At 43.2% G+C, this 24,533-nt stretch overlaps 1 protein-coding gene across 2 annotated transcripts in view; it reads right to left on the bottom strand.

Annotated features, from left to right (window-relative positions):
* C25H8orf34 (chromosome 25 C8orf34 homolog) overlaps nt 1-24,533 on the bottom strand; it is a 242,202-nt gene that overhangs the window by 39,625 nt on the left and 178,044 nt on the right. For both annotated transcript variants that reach the window (XM_038766655.1, XM_038766656.1), the window contains 2 exons: nt 22,497-22,570; nt 11,081-11,201 (listed from right to left, as the gene is read on the bottom strand). In XM_038766655.1, the coding sequence (XP_038622583.1) occupies nt 11,081-11,201; nt 22,497-22,570 (195 nt within the window). The remainder of the gene's footprint in view (nt 1-11,080; nt 11,202-22,496; nt 22,571-24,533) is intronic.

Here is a 24,533-nt window from a genome sequence, read left to right as displayed (position 1 = left end):
GTCTCACCTCCGCAAAATCGCCAAGATCCGCCCTTTCCTCTCCATCCAAACTGCTACCCTGCTGGTTCAATCTCTCATTGTATCCCGACTGGATTACTGCATCAGCCTCCTCTCTGATCTCCCATCCTCCTGTCTCTCCCCACTTCAATCTACACTTCACGCTGCTGCCCGGATCATCTCTGTGCAGAAACGCCCTGGGCATGTTACTCCCCTCCTCAAAACTCTCCAGTGGCTACCAGTCAACCTACGCATCAGGCAAAAACTCCTGACTCTCGGCTTCAAGGCTGTCCATCACCTCGCCCCCTCCTACCTCACCTCCCTTCTTTCCTTCTACAGCCCAGCCCGCCCCCTCCGCTCCTCTGCCGCTAACCTCCTCACTGTGCCTCGTTCTTGACTGTCCCGCCGTCGACCCCCAGCCCACCTCCTCCCCCTGGCCTGGTATGCCCTCCCTCCGCACATCCGCCAAGCTAGCTCTCTTCCTCCCTTCAAAGCCCTACTGAGAGTTCACCTCCTCCAGGAGGCCTTCCCAGACTGAGCCCCCTCCTTCCTCTCCTCCTCCTCCCCCTCCCCATCCCCCCACCCTACCTCCTTCCCCTCCCCACAGCACCTATATATATGTTTGTACAGATTTATTACTCTAACTTGTACATATTTACTATTCTATTTATTTTATTAATACGTTTCATTTTGTTGTCTGTTTCTCCCTTCTGGACTGTGAGCCCGCTGTTGGGTAGAGAACGTCTCTATATGTTGCCAACTTGTACTTCCCAAGCGCTTAGTACAGTGTTCTGCACACAGTAAGCGCTCAATAAATACGACTGAATGAATGCATTTAGAAAAACAATCAGTGGAATTTATTAAGCTCTTACTGTGTGCAGAGCACAGTACTAAGCACTTGGGAAAATCCAACAGAGTTGGCAGAAGCGATCCCTGCTCACAAGGAGCTTCCAGTCTAGAGGGGTAGACAGACATTAAAATAAATTGCAGATAGGGGAAACTGCAGAATGCATGTACGTGCTTTGGGGCTGAAGGTGGATTGAATATCAAGTGCTTAAGGCATATAGACCTGAGGACATGGGTGATATGGAGAAGAGACCAAGTAGGGGAAATGAAAGCTTAGTCAGGGAAAGGCCTCTTGCCTGAGAGGGAGCATCAGTCAATGGTGTCTACTGAGTGCTTACTATTTACGGAGCACTGTATTAAGCTCTTGGGACAGTACAGTATAACAGAGCTGGTAGACATATTCCCTGTCCTAGATGAATTTACAGTCTAGAGAGGTGGGAGGGTGTGTGTGGGGTGTGTGTGTATGGGAGCTCTGGAGAAACTCTTAGCCCCTAAGGCACTACTATTTTAATGGCAAATGGGTACAATTCACTACTAATGAAAGGACGGTTTGCTTTAACAGGGATGCCGATTCAGAACTGATCCTAACTCCTACATTTCTTCCTTTCCATACTGTACTTTCTTGATCAGTTTCAGTTAATATACAATGTCTATAAATATCTTCCTCTGAGGTTTTACCAGGGCAGTTGTAGAGTGGCTATTAATGAGCTTACAAGGTGGGCCTACATTTAATACACAGTGCTATGTGTTAAGCACTGTTTAACACTGTTTAAAACTCCTCACTCTCGGCTTCAAGGCTGTCCATCCCCTCGCCCCCTCCTACTTCACCTCCCATCTTTCCTTCTACAGCTCAGCCCGCACCCTCCGCTCCTCTGCCGCTAACCTCCTCACTGTGCCTCGTTCTCCCCGTCCCGTCGTCGACCCCCGGCCCACGTCCTCCCCCTGGCCCAGAATGCCGTCCCTCCTGCACATCCGCCAAGCTAGCTCTCTTCCTCCCTTCAAAGCCCTACTGAGAGCTCACCTCATCTAGGAGGCCTTCCCACACTGAGCCTCCTCCTTCCTCTCCCCTTCCTCATCCCCCCATCTTACCTCCTTCCCCTCCCCACAGCACCTGTATATATGTCTGTACATATTTATTACTCTATTTATTTTACTTGTACATATTTACTATTCTATTTATTTTGTTAATATGTTTTGTTGTCTGTCTCCCCCTTCTAGACTGTGAGCCTGCTGCTGGGTAGAGACCATCTCTATATGTTGCCAACGTGTACTTCCCAAGTGCTTCGTACAGTGCTTTGTACACAGTAAACACTCAATAAATACGATTGAATGAATGAATGAAAAGCACTATGAACCAAATTGTACTAAGCACTGGGTAGATACAAGATAGTCAGATCCTGCATGGGGCTCACAACATAAGAAGGGGGTATTAAGACTGTGAGCCCCAAGTGGGACAACCTGATGACCTTGTATCTATCCCAGCGCTTAGAACAGGGCATGGCACATGGTAAGTGCTTAACAGATACCCTAATTATTATTATTACTGAGTCCCCATTTTTGCAGATGAGGGAACTGAGGTACAGAGAAATGAAGTGACTTGCCCAAGGTCACACAGCAGAGAAGAGGTGAAGATGGGAGCAGAACTCATGTCCTGTGATTCCTTGGTCTGTGCTCTTTCACGAAGCCACACTGCTAGATTTAGTGACAAGCTGGGCAGCGCTTATAACAGTGCTTTGCACATAGTAAGCGCTTAATAAATGCCATAAAAAAGCTGCAGGAACCGATTAATAATAATTACCAAAGGCAGGCTGGGATCACATGTCCATTTACCTAGAAGATCAAATTTGAAAGTAAAATCTCCAGCTAATAGGGCACTGGCCACAAAATTCAGGCTTTTCACAATCTTGAAAGGGCCACTGGGTTAACTACCCAATTAACACTTCATCAACATGTAAACTCATTTTCATGCAATTACTGGGTAGGAAGGAAAAATATGCCCCAAATGGATGATTTTCAGAAACGAAAAGCTCTTATTTCAATGACTTCGAGTTAGAACAGTGCTTTGAACATAGTAAGCGCTTAATAAATGCCATTATTATTATTAATAATCTCCAACTTAATAGTTACACAAGTAGGGCAGATATGGCAGTGACATTCAGTTTAAAAGACATCCTGCTAAGCAGAATAGACACCAATTTCAAGCTCTATCTCTGAGGACATCAGCCCCAACCCTTTATTGATCTAAATGTCATCATACTAGCAAAAGGGTAATTACTAGTCCTTTGGCCAAAAAAGGCAGTTAAAGGTATTCCTTATTGTTGATTTAATCTTCAACTACTCTAATTGAAACACTGACCTCATAAAATCATTTGGCTATTTTGATTTTACCTTTAGAAATAACTGGGCTTTTAAACTCACTTCCATTAAGCTTTTAAAAAAATCGATACCTGCCACTTTGGAATTTGTGAAATATCTGCATAAAATCCCCAAGGTCAGTGAGTCTGTGAGTTTCGTCATTTAAGCCAAACATAGGATGTATTATTTTAAAATTAAATTAACCCAGGTCTCTGCAAAATTACTAAATGACTAAAGTCACCAACTTCCTGAACTGTGACTCAAAAAAGAGCAGACAGGAAAACTGATATACAGTATTCATGCTGTTACGGAGTTTTCTGTAGATCACATTCTTAAGAGCCATGTTTCCTCAATTTTGAACAGTGATTGATTTTCAGATAAGTAGCACTTCTAGTCCATTTTCTTCATGTAATGACAAATATTTCCTCTGTATTAACCGAGACACCAATCGAATTTTGTTTCCTTTTTTTAAAAAAAAAAAAACATATGTCTCTGATTTGGGCTCCCCATCACTTCTCCCTGGTGAAAGAATAATGTTAATTTCACATTTCAAGACTTTTAATACTGCTTTTATATGTCAAAGTATTGCAGCATAATGTAATCTTTTTCAGAGACTATTTTGTCAGTTCTTTCAGGAAAAATAAAACTTGGGGAACAAAGGGCTACCATGGCAGAGAACAAACCTGTTGTATTCAAAAGGAATTTATATTTTATTTTTGCAGGAGAGATGCTTGCCACAGACTTTAATGCGCTCAATGAGCTCTCTCCCTCCTACTTCATCTCGCCAATCTCATCATCATCAATCGTATTTATTGAGCGCTTACCATGTGCACAGCACTGTACTAAGCGCTTGGGAAGTACAAATTGGCAACATATAGAGACAGTCCCTACCCAACAGTGGGCTCCCAGTCTAAAAGGGGGGAGACAGAGAACAAAACCAAACATACTAACAAAATAAAATAAATAGAATAGATAGGTACAAGTAAAATAAATAAATAAATAAAGAGTAATAAATACGTACAAACATATATACATATATACAGGTGCTGTGGGGAAGGGAAGGAGGTAAGATGGGGGGATGGAGAGGGGGAAGAGGGGGAGAGGAAGGAAGAGGCTCAGACTGGGAGCCTAATTAGACTGGGCACGGTCCCTGTCCCCTGTGGGACTCCCAATCTTCATCCCCGTTTTGCCAATGAGGTAACTGAGGCAGTTACCTCATTGATATACTGATTGTATATTGATTGATATACTGATTATATATTGATATATCTCCTTCTACAACCCCATCCACAGACTCTGCTCCTCTGATGCCAATCTACTCTCTGTACCTCAATCTCTTCTATTCTGCTGCCAACACCTTGCCAGTGTCCTCCCTCAGGCCTGGAACTCTCTTCCTTTTCATATTCCACGGTCCACCCTCCTAAAAATCACATTTCCTGACTAAGCCCTCATTTCTCCAACTTCCCTCTCCTCCACATCAATTAGCACCTGGTTGTAAAACCCTTTAAGCACTGATAGCCACCCCAGCCCCAAAGCCATTATGTACTTATCCTTAGACTCTACTATGTCCCATCTCATTAATTTATTTTAATGTCTGTCTCCCCTGTGGACCATAAACTCCTTAAAGGCAGGGATTATGTCTAGAGGCAGTGTGTTTCATGCCTGGGAGTCAGAAGGTCGTGGGTTCTAATCCCAGCCCTGCCATTTGTTTGCTGTGTGGCCTTAGGTTAGTCGCTTCACTTCTCTGTGCCTGTTACCTCATCTGTAAAATGGGGATTGAGACTGGGAGCCCCATGTGGGACGGTGATTTGCTTGGATCACCCCAGCACCTTAGTACAGTGCCTGGCACAAAGTAAGTGCTTAAAAAATACCATTATTATTATTACTACCAACTCTATTGTATTCTCCCAAGTGTTTTGTACAATGCTCTGCACACAGTAAGCGCTCAATAAATACCACTGATGGACGGAGCAAGTTCAGAGAAACAGCACAGCTTAATAGAGCATGGGACTGGGAGTCGGAAGGTCATGGATTCTAATCCCAGCTCTGCCATTTGTCTGCTGTGTGGCCTTGGGCAAGTCACTTCACTTCTTTGGGTTTCAGTTACCTCATCTGTAAAATGGAGATTAAGATCGTGACCCCCATGTGGGACAGGGCCTGTCCAACCTGATTATCTTGTATCTACCTAGTGCTTAGTACAGCACCTTGCATACAGTAAATGCTTAACAAATACCACATTTCTTATTCTTCATTCTGAATGTGGTTGCACAAGCCGGACTTTCACACCATGGATGCTGTGGTCTGTACGAGAAACAAGTCCTTTGGAAGACGATCTGAAAGCCTGTTGGGTAGGGATAGTCTCTATTTGTTGCTGGCTTGTACTTTCCAAGCACTTAGTAGAGTGCTCTGCGCACAGTAAGAGCTCAATAAATACGATTGAATGAATGAATGAATGAATTCACTGCCAGGATGAAGTCTTTCCTACCTTTAATCCCAACGCAGGCACTGGTGGAATGTACTGGGCAGGGAGCAACTCTTTCCACTTAGGCAAATCTACCCACGTGAATGGTTTCCCATCCCCTGTGGCTTTCTATGCTCATGTGACTGCCTTTCACATGCTGGGCTTAACTTCAAAGACCACTGGGGCACAGACCGGATTTGGGTGGTTGAGGAAGGCAGATGCTTATCGGCTAGGCTGACGAATATAATCTGCTGCAAATGAATGTATCTTCAGCTGCATCTTGATTTATCCATCCATTGACTCCTTCTGATTCTCCCCCTCCCCAGTGAGGAGTAAGACAGCCCAGGGGTTCTGTGATTTCCAATGCCGTAGGAGACACATAACACACATCGACACGCTTATTATGCAGTGGCCAGAAGGAAAACCACCCTAACGAGTGGCTGGCTCCAAGACAAGGAATCCTGTAGACTGTAAGCTCATTGTGGGCGGTGAATATGTCTGTTTAGTGCTTGGTATAGTCTCTGTACACAGTGAGCGCTCAATAAATATGACTGAATGATGAATGAACCCCCAGTGTGATGAATACTTGAATACTCCCACCACCCCGCAGGCAGAAGGCTGCCCTTTATAGGCTGATGCTACTCAGTTTTCCTGTACCACACGGAATATGTCCTTGATGAAGTCTGTTCTATGGAAAACGTGTTATCACAGCCTGATGCCAATGATAAAAGCTTAAAAAAATATCTCTAACTGCCCCTTCACCTCCCCCCTGCCCAAGAACACCCTCTGAATGACTCTTTCTTATAATAATGATAATGGGAATATTTGTTAAGCATTTACTGTTGCCAAGTACCATACTAAGCACTGGGGCAGATACAAGGCAATCAGGTTGAGCATGGATCCTTGTCTACATGGGGCTCACAGTCTAAGTAGGGTCCTTTTTTATGGTTTTTGTTAAGTGCTTACTATGTGCCAGGCACTGTACTAGGCACTGGGCTAGATACAAGTTAATCAGGTTGGACACGGTCCCTGTCCCACATAAGGCTCTCAGCCTGTAAATCCCATTTTACAGCTGAGGTAACTGAAGCACAGAGAAGCGAAGTGACTTGCCCAAAGTCACGCAGCAAAGTGTGGAGCCGAGATTAAACGCAGGTCCTTCTAACTCCCAGGCCTGTGCTCTAACCACTTGGCCATGCTGCTCCTCTGTTTCTTATACCAAAGCTGAGTTCAGGCAAGTCCCAGCTTACTTACAGTAGTGGCCACGACCCTGGGCATATCACTTTTTCTTTCCTCTAAAACGGCATTGGTTAAGCACTTACTATGTGTCACGCACTGTTCTAAGCACTGAGGTAAATATAAGTTAATCAGCTTAGATACAGTCCTGTTTCACATGGGGTTCACAGTCTAAGTAGGAGGGAGAACAGGTCCTGAATCCCCATTTTGCAGGTGAGAAAAATGAGGCACAGACAAATTCAGGGACTTACTCAAAGTCACACATACATCAGGCAAGTGATGGGGCCAGGATTAGAACCCAGGTTCTGTGGCTCCCAGGCCTGTGCTTTATCCACTAGTCCATTTAAGTGTCTCTGCACCTCAGTTTCCTCATCTGTAAAACAGGGACTTGACACCCATTCTCCCTCCTACTTGGCCTGTGAGCTCCACAGGGGCCGGGGACTGTTTCTGACCTAACTTGTATCCACGCCAGTGCTCAATACAGTGCTGGGCACATAAGAGTTTAACAAATACCACGTTTATTATTACTACTGGTGTCAGCTCACAATTGTTTCTCCCAACAGCACATCACGTTCTAGCCTAAGTGGCTCGTATTGTCAGAAAATGTTTCCTAACTCCTTAACATTCCAAAACCTACACGAAAAACACACTCTAAGGTGGAACTGAATGTAATGGATCACTTCTTGAAGCCATGTACTTTTAAATGCCACCTGAGATTTTTGTAAAATTGGTAAAAATAACAATGGAGGTGAACGTTTTAATTATGAAGTTAAGAACTGTACCTGAAAAACTGGTGCAGTACGGCAAAGCTGTAACATTTTCTATGAGGCAAAAAACCTGTCTTCAGAAAACATATTCACCACATTACAGCAAGCTACGGTCACCCTGAAAACCTGTATTTTACCAAATTCAGCCGGTGGTTAATTTGAGGAATTAACAAAGGAAACCTAGAATGTTTTCCTCTTTTAAGTACTGCTTCCAGCTTTAATGAAACGGAGGCCCTGCAAATGGTCCAATTAGATGGGGCAAAAAATGAAGAGAACAATGAAATCTGGAGGGACAAAAAAGAGGGGGTGGAAAACAATCTATGTTTTGGGAAAACCAGGAATGTCAGCAGGCAGTGTGAATGCTAGTACTGTACTCTCCATGGTATTGGGTGAGACCATGTGACAGATTCATCTGGAAGTGAAGAATTTCCCCTTAGCCCTGCTTGCAGATCTGTCAAATGGGGATTAAGACTTTGAGCTCCATGTTGGACAGGGACTGTGTCCAACTTGATTATCTTGTATCTACCCCAGCACTTAGTACAGTGCTTGGTACCTAGTAAGTGCTTAAGAACCATTTTTTAAAAATCCTGTCTGCTGCATTATTGTTCCTTGTCAATCTGCTTAAGATGCACCCCTCAGGGCCTAACGGGAAGATTCCATTTGTGTCTGACTGGCAGTCGAGAAAGAAAGTTCTCCTGGAAGATATCCTGAAAACGGACAAACCGCATCACCCTCGGTAAGAAGACGACTCCTATTCCTATTCCCAGCTTGTACTTCCCAAGCGCTTAGTACAGTGCTCTGCACACAGTAAGCACTCAATAAATACTATTGAATGAATGAATGAATATTCCTAAATGGCATGGTTATTTTTTAGATGCAAACTAAAAGCAAACATCTTTTGAGGTCCTGACACAACGGGAATGGGTATGTGTGTGTGTGTGTGGGGGGGGGGTGTTCACATTGTTTTTGCATGTGTTTGCATTTTGAGAAGCCAGCTAGGAGCTGAACACATAACAGCCAAAATAGCAAGAGAAAAGCAGCTTTTGCAGTATTCCCAGCCAGCCTAAGCCGATGACACGCCAGAACTCTCCGCAGAAAACCGATTCTTTGGAGATTTCCAATCCCATTTTGCACTCTCGAGATTCCGAGAACTGAGATAAGCGTTTGGAATCCAGGACGTTTTTCCATAGCGAATTCAAACGCTAAGCCTCCTGGCACCACCTCACGGCTGAAATCTAAATAAATTCCAGAACCACAAGAGCACTCTGGGTTAGGAGGTAAATTGGACTCATCTTGAGCTTGTCGTCGTCACTTAGCTATCTTCATCAATTTGGGGCCCCCTTTTGCTGCTTCCCATATTATGAGTCGGGCAGCCTGATTATTTTCAAAGGGTCCACGTCTTGCGGGGGTGCCCTGTTCTCCCCCAAATGCAGGATGCCCTTTGAAGTCAATGGAACACACATGCCAGGTTAACTGAGACATCTGCCACTCACAGCTTTGCTCAAGGCTGGCAGGAAACTCTATCCCCTCTCCCCTTGGCAGAATCGTAAGCCAGTTCCCACTCCGATTTCTCTCCCCCAACCCCCGCCCTCCCCTGGGGTGAAAAGGAGCTAGGATATTAGAGCAGCCGCCAAAAACTTCAGCCTCTATTTCCCCACTGCTTTCCTGCCATGTGTGTCCCCTCTTGAGGCTAGTAAGAACTGAACAGACTAAAGGGAAAATCGCTTCAGCCTGCTGATATTTCACTGGGTGGGCAGGACGGGTGAGAGGGACAATCTGGGCAATATGCCCGCTATATCCCTTCTGTGATATCCATAGTAAGTGCTTAATAAATACGATTTATTGATTGATTAATTGATCCCACCCTGGCCAACAAGGAGTTATAGCCATCTCCTTTCACATTTCTCCTACTGGTAATTTATTTCAATATCTGCCTCACTCTCTAGTCTGTAAACTCATAGTGGGCAGGGATTGTGTGTACCAGCTCTACTGTACTGTATTATCTCTAGCACTAATGGATAGAGCACCGAGCTGGGAGTCAGAAGGTTGTGGGTTCTAATCTCATCTGTTGCGTGACCTTGGGCAAGGCGCTTCACTTCTCTGGGCCTCAGTTAGTTACCTCATCTGTAAAATGGGGATTGTGAGCCCCATGTGGGACAGGGACTGTGTCCAACCTGATTAACTTGGACCTACCCCAGTGCTTAGAACAGTGTTTGGCACATAGTAAGTGCTTAACAAGTACCAGAATTATTATTATTACAGTGCTCTACATACAGTAAGCGTTCAATAGACACCATTGACTGATTGCTTTATCGAAACATTGCAACGCTAAAGATATGGGGGAGGCCTGGAGGCTCAGAAAGGCTGGGAAATTTATGGGAATTTCTATTTTCTTTTTTTGACCTAAATGTTGTCCAGGCTACTGATAATAATAATAATAATAATAATAATAATAATAATAATGGCATTTACTGAGCGCTTACTCTGTGCAAAGCACTGTTCTAAGCGCTGGGGAGGTTACAAGGTGATCAGGTTGTCCCACGGGGGGCTCACAATCTTAATCCCCACTTTACAGATGAGGTAACTGAGGCACAGAGAAGTGAAGTGACTTGCCCAAAGTCACACAGCTGACAATTACTGCTGACAACTGCCATTACTGATGGCAATTCTGTTTTGAGTAGATTGCAACCCCTAATCGATTTGGCTATTTATTCATCACTGGCTCTGCCAAAAGAGTAATGATCGTAATAATAATGTTGGTATTTGTCCTGAAGACTTCGTGTTTCTTGCTTCCTAATCCTAGACAATTATCCCACTGAATAACTGCCCAAACAGATGAGAGCGTATAAGACTAGTGAATATAGTTTAGCAGTGGTAGAAACTTAGTGTGGCCTATTGGCTAGAATCTGGGCCCGAGAATCAGAGGGATCTGGGTTCTAATCCCGGCTCTGTCACTTGTCTGCTGTGTGAACTTGGGCAAGTCACTTCACCTGTCTGTGCCTCCGTGTAAAATGGGAATTAAGACTGTACGCCCTATGTGGGACAGTGACTGTGTCCACACCAATTATCGTGTATCTACCCTAGAACTTAGTACAGTGCCTGGCACTTAGTAAGTGTTTAACAGATATCACAAATATTATTAATAGCAGTAGAATGGCTTAGAGCAGAAAACGGTTTAGTAATTTCTTAGCGTCAAATGAATGAACTGCTATAAACCCACCTGAAACTGTTGAGAAGCGCTTTGATTTTTGTGACGATCTCAGATTATTTGTTTTTAATTAAACATCACATTCAAAGTGATTTAACCTTGTCACTTTGAGTTACTATATATTTTCTTCTTCTCCATTAAAGAACACACTCCCTCTCCACTGACCAATGTCACAGCTTTTTCATAAGAAAAGAGCACTAAACAAGTACACACCTGCAAGATGCTTCTCCATATTCTGTAGTTCTTTTACGGCTAAGGAATCTTTTAAGAGCTTCTGGCTTGGAGAGTTTGCACTTCTGGCAGATAAATTATCCAGATCCCAGATTGGCTGGTGCTGGAGTAAAGGAAAGAAAAGAAAAGGTTATGTGCAGGAGTACAACATAATTTTTTAAAAGTGGTTTGTTTTTTAAAACATTCTCATCTTAAATTGCTCACAAAGACCCGGATCTATGGGGAGATCATGTAAGAGTAACCTTTGATTCACTAGGAACTCATGGTTGGGAGACAGATGTAAATTCCCATATTCTGACCACCACTTAATTCCTCCTGTGCCACTTATCAACAATGGTATTTATTAAGCATTTCCTATGTGCAGAGCATTATACTATGCACTTGGGAGAGTACAGTACAACAGCCAGCCAATCAATCATATTTATTGAGTGCTTATTGTGTGCAGAGCACTGTACTAAAGAACTTGGGAGAGTCTGTTATAACATTAAAAGTCACTTTCCCTGCCCACAATGAGCTTACCATCTAGAGGGGTAGACAGACATTAATAGAAATATAAAGCATCGCGCCATGACTGGACGGCCACATGTCCGCGCACAATCATTTCTCCCTATACCAAATCTATGTGTACCACCTTGTGGATCGTGATATGCTCAAATCAATCGAATTTATTAAGTGCTTATTGTGTGTAGAGCACTGTACTAAGCGTTTGGGAGAGTAAAATATAACAGAGTTGGTAGACACATTCCCTGTCCCCAATGAGCTAATAGTCTCGAGGGTGAGGCACTGATATAAATGAATAAATTATGGATATGTGCAGAAGTGCTGCGGGGCTGAGAGAGGGTTGAATAAATAATGGTGGCATTTGTTAAGCGCTATGTGCAAAGCACTGTTCTAAGCGCTGGGGAGGATACAAGGTGATCAGGTTGTCCCACGTGGGGCTCACAGTCTTAATCCCCATTTCACAGATGAGGAAACTGAGGCACAGAGAAGTGAAGTGACTTGCCCAAAGTCACACAGCTGACAACTGGCGGAGCCAGGATTTGAACCCCTGACCTCTGACTCCCAAGCCCAAGCTCTTTCCATTGAACCACACTGCTTCAATGAGCTAACAGGGATAAAGGGAGCAAACCCAAATTCGAGGGGCACACGGAAAGGAGTGGGAGAAGAGGGCTTAATCAGGGAAGGCCTCTTGGAGGAGATGAGCTTTCAATAAGACTTTAGAGGTAGGGAGAGCGATTGTCTGTGAAAAGATAAAGGGTTCCAGGCCAGAGACAGGACATGGGAGAGAGGTAGGATGCCAGATAAACGAGACTGAGGTACAGTGAGTAGGTTGGCAATGGAAAAGCCAACTTTGTGGGCTGGGTTGTAGTAGGAGAGTAGCAAGGTGACGTAGGGAGGGGCAAGGTTAATGTTATACTAGAAACAACTCGTGATCTGAGAAGAACAGTCCCAAATCCCTCATCGTATTACATATCGAAATTATGTAATGGAAGCACATGTTATAGCAGACCAGACTGAAGTCACATGATTGCCTTCACAGTGTACCTGGACTTGACTCCATCATTTAGAATGAGTGTGGGCCATCCTGAAAGAAGACTGATGGGCTACGGAAGCTAATAAACTGAAGCTGGAGAAGCATAAAAGAATGTCAAAAAAAACCCCAAACTATGAGGACAGGGACTTCATATATGCTGTTCAGGATTTCTGAGCTTGGAGGTGGTGGGCAAGGTAAGTCTGGAGACATGCCCGGCCATCATAAAGGCTGTGTGCTACTAAAAGCAGAAACTGGAGCTAGGCCTCTTGATTCCCATAAATCTTATTTAATTCAGTTTATGATATAATCTTTCCAAACCAAGACATAGGCTGGGACTTAACATTGTAGTGAACAAAACCAGCAATTGGGAATAGATCATCTGCCACAACTTTTATGAGGTTACCCGGATTAACTTTCTAGTGAAGTCGGGCTTTCCCTAGATCCTGTTCCTTCCTGTCAGGACCGATGCCCTTCTCCCAGAGTCCTCTTTCCCCTCCCTTTTAACTCCAGTGCCTCACCTTTGGGGTGGTTCAGATAGGTGCCAGCGGGAGGGAAGGAAGGGGGAAAAAAAAGTTCCAAGGACACACACACTCCATATTTACATAAGCTCCCTAACTATCCCTCCCTCTTCCTCTGCTCCCCCTCACCCCCACCCATATTTTGCTAGTCTCTTTTCCCTCTCTCCCCACGGGAATTCCAACACCTAGAGTCACCTAGAGGGGGATGCCAGCTGGCTGTGGCAGAGGTGAAGGGTTTCTTTTTTGTTTGGTTCTTTGTTTTTATGGCATCTATTAAGCACTTACTGCATGCCAGGCACTGTACTAAGCGCTGAGGTAGATACAAGCTAATCAAGTTGGATATAGTCCCTGTCCCGCACGGGACTCTGTGTGACTCCCCATTTTACAGTGGACGGAACTGAGGCACAGAGATGTGACTTGCCCAAGGCCACCCATCCGACAAGTGGCAGAGCTGACATTCATTCATTCATTCAATCATATTTACTGAGAGCTTACCGTGTGCAGAGCATTGTTCTAAGGGCTGGGGAGGTTACAAGGTGGTCTGGTTGTCCACGGGGGGCTCACAGTCTTAATCCCCACTTTTGACAGATGAGGTAACTGAAGCACAGAGAAGTTAAGTGACTTGCCCAAAGTCACCCAGCTGACAATTGGCAGAGCCGGGATTTGAACCCATGACCTCTGACTCCAAAGCCCGGGCTCTTTCCACTGAGCCAAGCTGCTTCTCTTAGACATTAGAACCCAGGTCCTTCTGACTCCCAAGCCTGGGCTCTATCCACTAGACCACGTTACTTTTCTGAAGAATCAACTGAAGCATTCGCAGGGAGATGAGCCCAGCAAGAATCCTGAAAAATGGCCGGTAATAGGGGCAGAGAAGCGGCAATTAGTGCCGGGCTAGGGGGCTACGACCCAGCATCAATGATAAATCCATCAATCGATCGTACCTGCTGAACTCTCACTGGGTGCAGAGCACCCAGAGTTGGTAATAATAATGATGGCATTTATTAAGCGCTTACTATGTGCCTAGCACTGTACATTTCCTGCCCACAATGAGCTTACAGTCTAGAGGGTTGCGCTGGGGTCACTTTGACTGTAAATACTTCTTGCACACAGAAATCTTTTGTGGGCACGTGGTAATACAGTAGACACATACCCATCTACTTGGAGGCTATAACTGGAAAGAACGAGAGAATGGGCCTGTGCAAACTCTGAAGTAAGGTAGCCGTGAAACAATGTTCCAAAAAACATTAAAGTAATACCATCGGCATGTCTCTGCCAGTTTCCAGATGCAGCCAACTGTCAAGTGCCTTAATTATTCCCCCCCCACATCTTAATTATTTTTTCTCATATGTCCTATATTGTTTTGCATTCTCTACTCTGGTTGCTTGACAAAATGACCCCTGGCCTGAAAAATCACCAACCAAAAATGCCAATTATAGTCGGTGTTTGATCTGCTTGCCTAAAACACTTTGGAGAATTCAGAAACCTAACACGTGATACCAGCCTAGAAGAGAAACTGCAATGTGCTGGGGGCATTAAATAAGGGGAGAATCCCCAAATTCTATGCTCCATAAAAGCACCACTTTTCTCTCCAACGTCCAAACTGGTCCTTTGGCCAAAATAAAGGGGCCTCTTCTTCCTGCCAAGAACAGAATGCATGCTGAAAGACCTTCGCTCCACTCTCATACGGAACCTTTTGCCCCCACACACTCCCATGTTCCTGAACTTTTACATGCTTCACAGTGGGTGAGAATCAAGCTCATGATTAACACAAAGGAGCTAATTTCCTCCAAGTGTAACTGTACAAGGGGTGTGCAGTAAATTGCCAGAAATTTGGCTCTGATTTCCGTTGTCTATTTTGCTGGCACACAGGCAGAAGGCCAATTGAGAAAGGATGGGACGAGAGAAATGGCTGCTTAGTAACAGAGTAGAATTCACGTTGAAATTGGAAATTTCATTTCCTATTTAAAGCTCCCTGAAAAGTGCATGATCTGTGTCACTTATGTATGTATAAATATTTACGCACAAATATATATACACACACACACACTCACATGAGGAATAATAGTTTACTTCATTTTAAGCATTGCTCTGCTCTGAACATGGAAAAAGCAATGACCTTTTCATTTAATTATTACACCAGTAACTTGATAGTCAACACACAGAGTAGATTGTAAGCTTGTTGTGGGCAAGGAACGTGTCTATTATATTGTTCTACTGAAGTCTCCCAAGCACTTAGTACAGTGCTCTGCACACAGTAAGCGCTCAATAAATACGACTGAATGAATGAATCAATGGCTTCTAACAGTAAGTAGGGGAGGCAACTTCCTCAAGGATGCACCAGGCAGGGACAGATGAGTTGGAGAATAACAGAGCAAGAGCTCAGCTTCCCCGTGCCACAGTCAGAAACAGCGTTGGTGTTTACGGGGACCGCTCTGAGGGGAAAGCTACAGCTTTGGAATTCATTCATTCGTTCAGCTGACATGACAGACGTGAATACAAATGAATAAAAGGACGGATACGTACATAAGTGCTGTGGGGCTAGGATGGGGGAAGAGCAAAGGAAGCAAGTCAGAGTGATGAGAAGAGAGTGGAAGATGAGGATTAATCAAAAAATAATACTCCCCTTCCGTGTTTTGCTATTGAATTAGCAGTCATCTCTGGTGCCTGCCTCCAATATTACCGATCAATCAAGTAATGGTATTTATTAAATAGTTATGTGCAGGACACTGTAATGTACTGTACTAAATGCTTGGGAGAGTACAATATTAGCAGAATTAGCAGACATCCCTGCCCAGTTTTCCTTGAAATGCCATGAAATTGAAATTCCAAGCATTGTGCTCTGCCTGGCAGTCAGCCAGTGCCCTCTGGGATGGCTTCAAGGAACATAAATTGAGCTAGTAACCTCCATGTTACATCCTATGCTGAATTCTTGGCTAATGCTCCTATTTAGAAGGGGAGGACCTTACTGATTGCAACCGGATCCTCAGACATCTTGGGATCACACTGCTAGATTCTCCCCTCCAGGAAACTGAAGGAAAGGAAGTAATCATTGGCCATGAGACTGAACGGCAGGAGTTAATTCATTCATTCACTCATTCAAGGAGATTTTGAGCATCCTCCAGTGCCCGGAGTGGACCTGGTGTTCGAAAGGAGATGAGTGACTGGAAACTAAATGGAACTGAATTTCTTGTCAAAGAAATACTGTGCCCCCACTCTACTTCAAGGCTCTCCGTCACCTCACCCCCTCCTACCTCCCCTCCCTTCTCTCCTTCTACAGCCCAGCCCGCACCCTCCACTCCTCTGCCGCTAACCTCCTCACTGTACCTCGTTCTCGCCTGTCCCATCGTCGACCCCCAGCCCACGTCCTCCCCCTGGCCTGAAATGCCCTCCCTCTACACATCCGCCAAGCTAGCTCTCTTCCTCCCTTCAAAGCCCTATTGAGAGCTCACCTCCTCCAGGAGGCCTTCCCAGACTGAGCCCCCTTTTCCCCCTCCTCCTCCCCATCCCCCCCACCCTACCTCCTTCCCCTCCCCACAACACCTGTATATATGTTTGTACAGATTTATTACTCTATTTTACTTGTACATATTTACTATTCTATTTATTTTGTTAATGATGTGAATCTAGCTTTATTGCTACTTGTTCCGATGACTTGACACCTGTCCACATGGTTTGTTTTGTTGTCTGTCTCCCCCTTCTAGACTGTGAGCCCGTTATTTGGTAGGGACCGACTTGTTGCTGACTTGTACTTCCCAAGCACTTAGTACAGTGCTCTGCACACAGTAAGTGCTCAATAAATATGAATGAATGAATGAATTGTAAACTGGACACCAAGTAACACACAGAGAATAGAGACAGAGAGGGTCTGTGGATGAATAAATGTTAGGTATTAATCCAGAGATTAAGAGGTCCTAGCCAGATATTCACTGAAAGAGAAGTTCAATATAAACTAAAACCCAAATTAAGAAGAAACTCAGGGATTTTCCCATCCCTCCCCCAAAAACACATTTCTATAGGTCACTGGATAATATGATCCAAAAGTTAACATTTTAACAGACATAATTCCTAAAAGAAATTCTCTGCAAATGCTCCTTTTTTCCTCTCTTGGCCTTAGAATATTGAAAAACATCACATTAGTTCGACTTTTGACAGAAATATATTATTTTTGCTGTTTGCTTCAGCCAGCACATTCCAGCGACTCAGACTTTACATTTGACCGCTTTTGGAAATAGGCAAAATGATCTTGGTCGAATTAGTGTGGTTGAGAGGTGAAAGGAAGTTCACAACTGTTTAAGCTTCTGTCTGAGGCAAAAGAATGCTTAAAGAAGAGGAATGGCTACGCTTACATATCCAACTTTTATACAATCTGCGTATTTACTTTACTTGCTTGAAGATGCTAAAGATGGGTCATCAAATGTTTAACCTGAGATTACTTACCACTTCAGAGGAATTTGTCCCCACATCCGTATATAAAAGAGGCCTTGGTAATAACATATACTCTTTCACCTGGTGTGGATATTACAGCAAAATAGGCAAAAATTACTGATTTACTAGCACACGGTTTTTCCCAAAGCAATAAAGTTAGCGGGTGTTTTGACTGTGAAGTCTGAGGTTTGGGGTTACTATTGTATTCTTTCTTCATTAAACCTATTAAACAGTTCAATTCTCTCCTTCCTATTAGGAGGGTTCCTGTATTACTGCAGAGAGAAAATTCCCTCCCTCTACTATTTCCCAGATTCTTGGGCTACAAAATTAGGCCAGCCACCATTGAAGTACATAGCTAGCAAAAATATGTTGGCTGGAAACGTCAAAGGCTCTGTCTGTGGGAACACAGAAGATATCTGAATTTTCCTAAACCCTGAGTGTGCCTTCCCTGGGCATATACTTTACGCTACACTCAAGCCTTGGCTACACAGACCAGAATTTTTTTTTTAAGAAAAAAGACTTTAAGGATTTGCGAGCTCAATAAATATCTACCTTATTTAGTTCTTTGGCAAGTGAGAGGTTACGTTGACTCACGTGTCTCTAAAGCCACAGAAGCTAAATGTAATTCCATAGGTAAGGGAAAAAATAAATGGTAAAAACATTTAATGGTTGTTTTAATCATTCGGTATGCACAATGAGGAGAACATCTTAGTTGCCAACTATTTGTCAACAACAGGCCTTCAAAAGGCAAGACTCATTAATTTACTACTGAAATTCAACTCAGATAATGAACTTTGAAAATGCAGAGCATTTTATTAATATAATTTTAATTTTTGTTACATTATTGTGTAATGAATTGGGACTTCTGTTAGTCCAATTACCCTAAATCTGATTTGCATGATTTTCCTCATTGTGGCTACTTTCACTGGTGGATATGTAAGAAAAGAAGTAGGCTATAATTTGAACCAACATGTCACAAATACCAACTTGGATTTCCCCCAACATCACTCTCTCGCTTTCCTTTCTAAATAGGATTAATTAAGCACTTGCTATGTGCCAGGCACTGTATTAAGCACTGAGATACAAAACAATCAGATTGGACAGAGTCCCTGTTCCATGTGGGGCTCACAGTTTGTCAGAGAGAGGAAGATTTTATCTCCTATTCACAGATGGGGTATCTGAGGCAAGTGATTTACCCAATGTAAAATGACAGACAAGTGGCAGAGGCAAGGTTAGAACCAGGTGCTCTGAGACCCAGGCCCGTGCTCTTTCCACTACACCATACTACTTCTCTTCTCTGTGTTCATCTTGAATATCTTATTCATTCAATTTAACATTTTGAAAAATAAAATGTATAAAGGATTAAGAAAACCATCAGTTTGTGCTTTCTGATATGAATCATTCTTTAAATATCTATTTGCCTTACAATTCTGGCTTCCAAACTGTTCCAAATATTGGCTGCCCCTTACTGTCTTCATATCTACTGCATCTTTGAAGTGCTCTCATTCCCACCTATTAACTTCATTCAATTTTTCTCTTTAATTGGATAACTGATTTTTTGCCTTTAGGCATTTTACCAGTTGACTCCAAAATACCAGGCATGTAGGCATTTAGGCATTTTACCAGTTGCTCCTGAGTCAAAGTGTCCTTACATGCTGGGTCTGATGTCTTTATAACTTTTGGGGGGCAGGATTCAGCTTTTATCTGCCTAAATTTTAAAGTCCTTTTAATATGCAGTTTCTCTTTTTGAATAAATGGTTAACTGGAATTTTTAAACATTTTAAATTCTTTAAATGTTGCTTCTCTTTTCCTTATACCAATCATGGTGTGCTCACAGCTGACCCTAGACATCTTTTCAGTTCATAAAATCTTCTGAAGTAAAAAGGGGCACCAATTATTGCCTCCATTTTACAGATGCAAAACCTGAGGCTTTGGGTCTACAGCAGGTAAGCGGTGGAGCTGAAAATGATGTCTTTCTTTTTGTTATATGGCTTCATTCATTTAACTCCTTGGGCTCCATTCCCTCAATGAATGCTTATTTCTGTCCATGACATTCTTTGAGAGTGAAAAGGGACTTTCTAGATTGTGAGCCCATTGTTGGGTAGGGACCGTCTCTATATGTTGCCGATTTGTACTTCCCAAGCGCTTAGTACAGTGCTCTGCACACAGTAAGCACTCAATAAATACCACTGAATGAAAAGGGAGACGGTTCAAAGGGATGGAAAAAAACCCCATGCTTTAATATTTGATAGGAAACATGGGAAATGGAGGCAGCCTGGCTTGGATGGGATTCACGATGCTTTTCAACATTCATGGCTTGTTTGTGCTCTTGCAGGAAATGACTCGACTTCTTCATTGAAGCATTTTGTATTTTCTACTGGAGGCGAGCCGAAAAACGTTACTTTCTGCTCAAGTTCACCATAACGATTGAGATAAAAGACACACTCTCATTTTCGGCTTAATTTTCCAATACAGTGTGTCCTAAAATATTACAACAGCATGCTTTGCAGACAAACTCCAAACGCAATCTTGGTAACCCAAAGTGAAAGAACAGCTAATCCAAGTTTGCCTCGTGAAAACGGACACAGTTCTGGAAATGGTTCCCACTATGGACCTTCAAGTCAATGCATTAGGAGACTTACAGTCCCACTCCAATTCTAACAGGTGCACAGAGAAATCGAATAGTAAGTCAGAGAAATGATGAGAAACGCATTCTCATGTCATGGTGTGAAGCTGCTGCTGTCTGATCTCATTACCTATCATTTCTCTTCTGCTTTTTCCCTCAAGCTCTTCCCTGCACTGAAGAACGTGAGTTCCTCCAGGAAAATTGGGGAAAGTTGCTACAACTGCTCCAGTCAGTCAATGATAATTATTAAGCACTGACTATGTGCAGAGCTTTGTAGAGTACAAAATAACAGACACAGTCCCTGCCCACAACGAGCTTGTCTAGAAGACTGCTCTGCATCCTCAGCTCTCTCTTCTGTAATCTGAAACTGATTTTTATGATTGCCGTCCCCGGTACCCTAAGCTCTTTTTGGGCAGGGATCTCATCTGCCAACTCTATTTTATCATTTCCCAAGCACTTAGTACAATGCTCTGCACACAATAAATGCTCTTCACACAGAAGCAGCATTGCCCAGTAGATAGAGCAGGCACCTGGGAAAGAGAAGGACCCAGATTCTAATCCCAGCTCCACCACTTGTCTGCTGTGTGACTTTGGGCAACTCACTTTATTTCTCTGAGCCTCAGTTACCTCATCTGTAAAATGTGGATTAAGATTAGGAGAAGCAGCGTGGCTCAGTGGAAAGCGCGTGGGCCTTGAAGTCAGAGGTCAGGGGTTCAAATCCCGGCTCCGCCACTTGTCAGCTGTGTGACTTTGGGCAAGTCACTTCATTTCTCTGGGCCTCAGTTCCCTCATCTGTAAAAGGGGGATGAAGACTGTGAGCCCCCCATGGGACAACCTGATCACCTTGTAACCTCCCCAGTGCTTAGAACAGTGCTTTGCACACAGTAAGTGCTTAATAAAATGCCATTAAAAAAAAAGATTGTTAGTCCTATGTCCGGCAGGGACTGTGTCCAAACTGTTTGTACTAGCTTGTATATACTCAGTGTTTAGTACAGGACCAGGAACAGAGTAAGGGCTTAAATACCGTTAAAAAAAGGCTCAATAAATACCACTGATAGATTCACTTTCTCTACCCTGGTGTATGAGGGCGACTTGAGCTTGATAATGCACCCTACTGAATCCCTTTCTTCAGGGTCAGGCTAGCCATCATTCAGACCTGTCTCCAACTCCTCCTGCCTCTGTCAATGCTGCTTCTCATTCATTCATTCAATCGTATTTATTGAGCGCTTACTGTGTGCACAGCACTGTACTAAGCACTTGGGAAGTACAAGTTGGCAACATTATAGAGATGGTCCCTACCCAACAGCGGGCTCACAGTTTAGGAGGGGGAGACAGACAACAAAACAAAACATATTAACAAAATAAAACAGAATAAATATGTACAAATAAAATAGAGTAATAAATACATACAAACATATATACATCTATGTATATGTATATATAGCTCCCAGAGCTACAGTCCAGTCACTCATCACCTCTTCAGACTCCTGCTTTGGCCACCATGCATTCCTACACTAACCCCAACCCTCACCCCAATTTTCAGACAACTCAGCTGACAGCTCTGAATTTTTCGACTCCTTCTCTCTGCCTTTGCTCAGAGATGACACAGCCACATTAAACCCATTCTACAGCAATCATAAGGGAGGGAAAAAGAAAGATCCTTGAAGCTTAGCAGAAGCCCATTTTCCTGTGAGAAAAATGAAATAGAGGCGATGATCAAAGCCACGGGGACTTTTTTTGCCATTCAGCATATTTTTCACCCATCTTCCCACTTCTTACATATCTATAAAATATACTTCTTATTGGAGCCAAAGTACAAAAAGATATCTGAAATCCAGAGGAAAGGATATGTGTTATAGCAGGGGTGAGCTCTAATTTTAGGACCATGACACCTAGTTTTTCAAGGATGTTTCAGTTCCCTAGAACACCTCTTGCAGATCTGGTTGAATTAAACAGTCCCATCCCTTTGAGACAAGAGTTTAGTTCAAAGCATCATGGCCTAGTGGATAGAGCATGGGTCTAGTCAGAGGACCTGGGTTCTCATCCCAGCTCCACCACTTGTCTGTTGTGGGACCTTGGACAAGTCACTTCACTTCTCTGGGCCTCAGTTACCTCATCTGTCAAATGGGAATTAAGGATGTGAGCTGCATGTGGGACAGGGACTGTGTTCACTCTGATTAGCTTGTATCTACTCCAGAGCTCAGTAGAGTGCCTGGCACGCAGTAAGCACTAAACAAATACCATTAAAAAAATGAAGCAGTAACCAGACTGAGAAAAGTAGTGGGGTATACATACGGATCCCGTTACTTGAGAGGCACTCTCAAATTCTTCCTCGCTCTCCATCATCGAGTTAGTCCCCAGTTCAGAAGCTGTCCCAGTGAGAAAAATATATAAATATTTAGTTGCCTAGGATCAGATAACTTCCTAGAAGATGGAAGCCTCTTTGGGGCAAGGAGGTTACGGAAACTGGCTTCCTGCCGATAAGCTACAGCAAACATGGGCTCAATTCAATTCTGCACTTGCCTTTATTTAGTTCCAAGGTGTCTTGCAAAACAATGGCAAAAAATCCCAGTTAAATTAGAGCTGCTCAAGAGACAGGATCTTAATTGTGTCCTGCTGACTTAATTATCCAGGTATTCCATGCAAAGGCAGAGATCTGTTTGTCTGAGTTACTTCGGGAACTGTGTCAACACCTCAGCTTAGCTTTGGCGAGGGTGAGCCAACTCCAATTTTATGCTCCATATTTCAAATAGGACAGAGAGAAACTGGAAACGTTCCAGGGGGGAACAGTGAAAACAATCAAATAGTTGAAAATAGACTCTGAAGAGAGAGAGAGAGAGAGAGAGATTTAAAGAATACCTTTTTTCAATATGAAAAGATTATTGGGCAATTTAGTAACTGTCAAGTCTAGGGAGTGTTGTTAACAGGACATAGCAATCGACTCTGTTCCCTTCCTGCACTGAAGACAGGAAGGGGAAAAACATCATTGAAATTACAGCAAGAAAGATTGTGTTTGGACATGAGGTAGAATTTTTTTGTTTCCTGAGTCAGACGACTTGCACGGGTGACCCTAGCAAAATTTCCAAGCCTCAATTTCCTCCTCTGTAAAAATGGGTCTAATTGGTTTATCCTTTACATACTCTGGCACTTTATCTCCGTGCTTGACAGAAAGTTAGGGCAACTAAATACAATAATTATTATAAAAGTAGAGACTGAAGTGTGACCAAAGTACTTGGATATCTCTGACACAGGAAATTTTTTAGATTAATTAGTATAGACAACTTGTGAAAGATGTTCTCTGCAATTTATTGGTAAGGAATATGTCTAGTGCATGTTGCACATTCCCAACTGTTCAGCACAGGACTCTGAACCTTGTAGGTGTCAATAAATTCCATGACACCCCTCTCTCTCTCTCTCTCTCTCTCTCTCTCTCTCTCTCTCTCTCTCTCTCTCTCTCTCTCAACTGATGGTAGGTAGTTCTTTTTAATGCACATAATAATGAACTGAAAATTCGTTTTGTATTTTTGTGCCTAGAACATGTGGTATGTCAAAACACAAACCCTATTATATTTGAAAGGGTTGCAGTGATTCTCTCTCAAAGTGAAATCAGAATGCCCAGAGGTGCACTGACTAGTCCAAGAACAATCATTAGCCATTGTTTCTTCTCTCCAAAATGGCTTCTTTTGCTAATTTTGATACCAGATCCTGGCTATTTTGGTTGACAGTCCCCACAGAACTGTAAGCACTAACAAACAGAAACTTCCACTTGTTTCTGCTAGTTTTCATTAAGATAAGTTTATTGTTGCACTGTACTCTCCCAAGTGCTTAGTGCAGTGCTCTGCACACAGTAAGCGCGCAATATGATTGAATGAATGAATGCACTCTTCTCCAGTTTACAGTGAAGATAAGCTTCTGCCCTACTCTCCAGTGGTTAAACTAATAAAATAATAATAATGATAATAATAATAATGGTATTTGTTAAGTGCTTACTATGTGGCAAGTACTGTTCTAAGCACTGGGGTAGATACAAGGCAATCAGTTTGATCCACATGGTGCTCACAGTCTTAATCCCCTTTTTGCAGATGAGGTAACTGAGGCACAGAGAAGTTAAATGACTTGCCCACAGTCACACAACTGACAAGCGGAGAGCCGGGATTAGAACCCATGACCTCTGACTCCCAAGCCCGTGCTCTTTCCACTAAGCCATGGTGCTTCTCAAATAATAAAATAATAGTATTTGTTAATCGCTTACTACGAGCCAAGAACTATATTAAGTGCTGTGCTCTGCCTCACAGAGGACTCAAAATCTAAGGAAGAGGGAGAACAGGTATC

This window comes from Tachyglossus aculeatus, chromosome 25 (genome assembly GCF_015852505.1).
Source record: "Tachyglossus aculeatus isolate mTacAcu1 chromosome 25, mTacAcu1.pri, whole genome shotgun sequence".
Lineage (NCBI taxonomy): Eukaryota > Metazoa > Chordata > Mammalia > Monotremata > Tachyglossidae > Tachyglossus > Tachyglossus aculeatus.
The sequence above is the reverse complement of the archived record's forward strand: the minus strand, read 5'-3'. Positions and strand labels throughout refer to the sequence as shown.